Source organism: Echinops telfairi, unplaced genomic scaffold (genome assembly GCF_000313985.2).
Source record: "Echinops telfairi isolate 266 unplaced genomic scaffold, ASM31398v2 ScPeMD7_7424;HRSCAF=8462, whole genome shotgun sequence".
Classification (NCBI taxonomy): domain Eukaryota; kingdom Metazoa; phylum Chordata; class Mammalia; order Afrosoricida; family Tenrecidae; genus Echinops; species Echinops telfairi.
The window spans coordinates 47,703,533-47,707,763 of NW_022111324.1; the positions used below are offsets into that span (position 1 = coordinate 47,703,533).

General features: G+C 45.9%; 1 protein-coding gene across 1 annotated transcript in view; it reads right to left on the bottom strand.

Moving 5' to 3' along the window:
- Window positions 1-323, bottom strand: part of RABIF (RAB interacting factor) — a 15,745-nt gene extending 15,422 nt beyond the window's left edge. The window contains exon 1 of the mRNA XM_004699814.2: window positions 150-323. Coding sequence (XP_004699871.1) covers window positions 150-275 — 126 coding nt within the window. The 5' untranslated portion in view covers window positions 276-323. The remainder of the gene's footprint in view (window positions 1-149) is intronic.
- Window positions 324-4,231: the final 3,908 nt, after the last annotated feature.

Here is a 4,231-nt window from a genome sequence, read left to right on the forward strand (position 1 = left end):
GGGGCCCCGCTCGCAGGGGGCGTGGCCGAGGGGCCGGGCGAGGTGGGGCGCGGTCTCCGGAAATTGAGGAACGCGAACGGACGCCAACCTTCCCGGCCCCTGAGGGGCAGAGCGTCCGGGTTGTTAAACGCCTCACAGGGCTCCCCTACCTGTCGGCGAGAGAAGAGAGCGGTCCCCGGCTGCAGCACCCGGGAGCCACAACGTTGGCACAGCACCGCCTTCCGGTTTCGGCCCTCGGCCGACACCAATTCGTTCAGCTGTTCCGCGGGTTCCATTGCTGCAACCGCCGCAGCCTTCAGGGTCACCACGGCGCACGCGTTGTCTTCCGCTCCGTCTCCAGTGCGCGGGCGCGGCTGGGCACCGACGGGGCGGGGAGGGCACGACCGCTCCCTCTCTGCGCAGGCGTGCGCTGCCCTTGCTCGTGACTACTGCGCACGCGCACTCACGCGTTGCCGGACCCGAATGACCAGGTGCTGGTTGGCTTTGTGACAAGGTTACCTCCTGGTACCTGTGACAAATCAGTTCTCTCCATGCATACCTAGTCTCTGGACTTTCCTTAATGTTGAGTAAGGCTTCAAAAGCAAGCCGTTAAAGATGACCTTTCCAGAGATTTGAATTTATTCTGAGTGGAGCATGCGGAGGAGGTAGGAGACTCAGGGATCCGGGTCTGATTAGTTTCGGCTAGGGGAGTATGTACCATTTTGGTGTTGGACAAGGATGCCTGAAAGCTTTAATGGCTGACCGTTGTGGTGTGAGAATGCTTGAAGTACTTATTACATCACAACGTTGCTGTGGAGTTGCTACCCTTGTCCCTAGTGTACCAGGTAAAGCTCACAAAGGTTCCGTTCTGTAGTCTCCAGGTCCAGACCTGACTCGAAAGCCATTGCTCTTAATCGTTACACTGCAGGCTTGCATCCTGATTAGCGTTAAAATCGCTACCTTTTAAAAATGTCAACTGGCCATGTCTCTTGAAATGAGCGAGAAAAGCAGACTACGAGACCACCTGAATACCTACTTTCTGGTCTGCCCTCTACTACATCTACACACTTTTTTCTTTCTCTTCATTCTTAATCAGTATAGTAGGGGGGTTTCAAAATACTTGGCAAAATTGAATGTAAAGGCAATGGATTTTTTCCCCCTACACTTTTGAAGCCCTTCATATAACATGGATATGATATACACTTATTTTTTACTTTAAGCCTTATTCCTGAGCTCTACATTTTTGCTGCTTCAGCTTCTTCTGGGGTGTCTTTTTCCATGCAGCCAACCTCCTCTTCTGGTTTAGGAACAATTTGTTCCTTTCAGTGAGGATCGTTTCAGTGGGAACTCATGTGGCAGGGGGAACTCATATAGGGGTTAACTGGCCTTGAGCTCTTTTAAGTCTGGGAGACTCATCTGGGGGGCTTTGTCCACCTGGATGTGCTCAATGAACAGAGAACCCACATCTAACCATTAAGGTTCAGCATGACCCTCTGCAGTTTTAAGCCTGTGCAACAAAAAGTAAGCACATTTTTTGGCCATTGACCCTGTGTTCATCCTCAGTGTTTGGCTTGGGCACACCTACCAACTCCACCATTGTAACATCAGAACCAGCACACACTGTTTCTGCAGTGAAGTCTTTCAAATATTGGGTGGCTTTGCAGATATGCGTACCCTCGATGACCTGAGCAGTTTCCTGGGTGTTCTTAAAATGGACTTGCAGATTTGGCCCTTTTGATTTCCATGTATTTGAGAACATAATGGACACTCAAACCTAATGACCTGTGATAAAGACAAGTGTCCCAAGAATTCCTTCAATAGAAGCATGTTGTAAACTTGACCTAGGTTACATTAGAATTAGTGTTCAAAGGCGACTAGGATTTGTTAAGGAGCCCTGGTGGTGTAGAGGGTTGCACATAAAGACTGACAGCCTTGGAAACCCAGAGGGACAGTCCTGCCCCGTCCTTTGGAATTCCTATGAGTTGACATGGTCTAGATGGCAGTGAGTTTTTGGAGAGGATTTTGTTAGGAAACCAGGAGTTGTTTCAGAGAGAGCAACCAGTGTAATACATGAAAAGAGATACAGATACAGAGTGCAGCTAGAGTCCATTATGCCCGGGCAGGAGGGTGAGTTAAAGGAGGTAAACCAGAGAGGTAGAATGGGCCCAGATCACTATGGGTCTTGGTGTCATGTTAGGGAACTGAAACAATATAGGTATGAGTAACTTTAACACTTTTTGAAAATCTGTTACAGTCTATCAATACTGTACTGATTCTCTCTATACTTTAGAATAAGGTGACCGGATTTTAACATTGGTAAAGTGGGACACCATCGATAAAACTCATATCCTGGCGAAATAGCCACATGGCAGCCGAAAACTGTATACCCTAGCTTGTTGTGCATTCTTTCAAAAAATCTGGACTTTTTAAAAACGCTGCAGGATGCGGGGAAAAATTGTTAAAAATTGGGACTGTCCCGCCAAAAATGGGACATCTGGTCACCTTACTTTAGACAGATAACGGATGATAAAATGGTAGGACTCAATTAGAAAGGCAAAGATTCTAGTTTTCAGCATGGATACACCATCAACATACAGAAAACAAAATTCCTCACAAGTAGATCAATAAGCAGCATCCTGATGAGGAAATGGCGAAGTTATCAAAGATTTAATTTTACCTGGCTCTATAATCAATACCGATGGATGCAGCAGTCAAGAAACCAAATAGCCTACCATGGATGTGTGGATTGTTATAAGAACTATAAGAGCCCCCAATAAAGTGATTTATTCATTTTAAAAAAGAGAGAAGAGCACTAAAGTGAGGCGTGCCAGTAAAAATGGCAGCATCGAGCAACTGCTGAAAAAGATGATTGAACTGTTTTTGTGTTTTTTGACGTTTAAACTGTTAAAACAGAGAAGATGCCACTCTGAGACCATAGTTGGCACTATGGAGTTTCAACTGCCTCATAGACAATGACTAAGAAGCCTGAAAACTGATGTCTTTGGATTCCGGTGTTGTGAAGAATACAACATACTGTACATACTGTGGACTGCCAGAACAACAAGTCTGTCTTGGAAGAAGTCTCACCAGAATGCTCCCTGTAGAGAGGATGGTGAGACTTCATCTCATACACTGTGGACATGAGGACCAGTCCTGGGTCAGAGACATCGTGCTTGGTCAGTGTAAAGGGTCAGCAAAAAAGAGGAATGCCCTCAAGATGTTTTGACCCAATTGCTGCAGCACCGGGCTCCCAACAGCAATGACATGCGTCATGGGCCCAGGCACTGCTTTGTTCTGTCCTTGCTGTGACCTAGAACTGACTCAAGGGCAACTGAACTATCTCGTGGCAGAAGAAATGAACATGAGAATGAATCTGAACAATACTGTGTATAACTTAAAAATTAGATGTTATGCTTTGTGAAATGGTTGTCAGACGATAACTAAACTTTCCTAGCTGGGTAACTAAGTGACTGGTTTCTAGTTAAGAAAACTAGGAGCAGCATATACAGGGGTACTTCTGAATGTGTGAGCATGTGAAGTATGTAAAACTAAGAAAGGTATGGACACAGCAATGTGTCTTACACACTGATTATTCTTAAAAATATTCAAATGGGGATGCTATCTGTGAAATATTTGGGAGTTCTAAAGCTCAGAATGAGATCTCAGCACTGACAACAACCTACTCATCACGTCTAGGAACCATTTTTCACCCATTTCTTGACCCTCCCTTCAAATGAACCCCAGGCTCTTCTGAGACAGTATGAGCTGCAAGTTGCAGACGCTGGTGTATCTAGTGCACTCTTAAAGAACACTTATATATAGAAGTGTCTTTACTAGTCACAACTTGTACTTAGGGCTCCTCCCCCTTCCGCTGAGATTAGTAGGGTTTTTGCATCACTGTTTATATGCCGTGCCATAAATCAAAAGGGCTAGGGTGACTAGAATCCTACAATTCAAGCGGGGACCTAATGTGCTCAGGATGGCTTCTTCTTTACTCTTTGGTTTTTAGGTAAACAAGTGTCAAAGGGGCCAATAAAAGTGGCACTCCCTTAAACATTTTACTGCTGAGAATGTCCATGACGGTGGAGATGCCACCTCTGAGTCTAAGAGAGAGACAGGGTTAGTGGGCAAACATGTAGGAAGACAGGATTGAAGAGCTGCGCTGGCAGCTGGTCATATCTGCCTTGCCTCCCCGCTATACCCCAAAGTCTGCTGATGGTAGTGCTGGATCGTCATAAACTCCCCCAGAAAA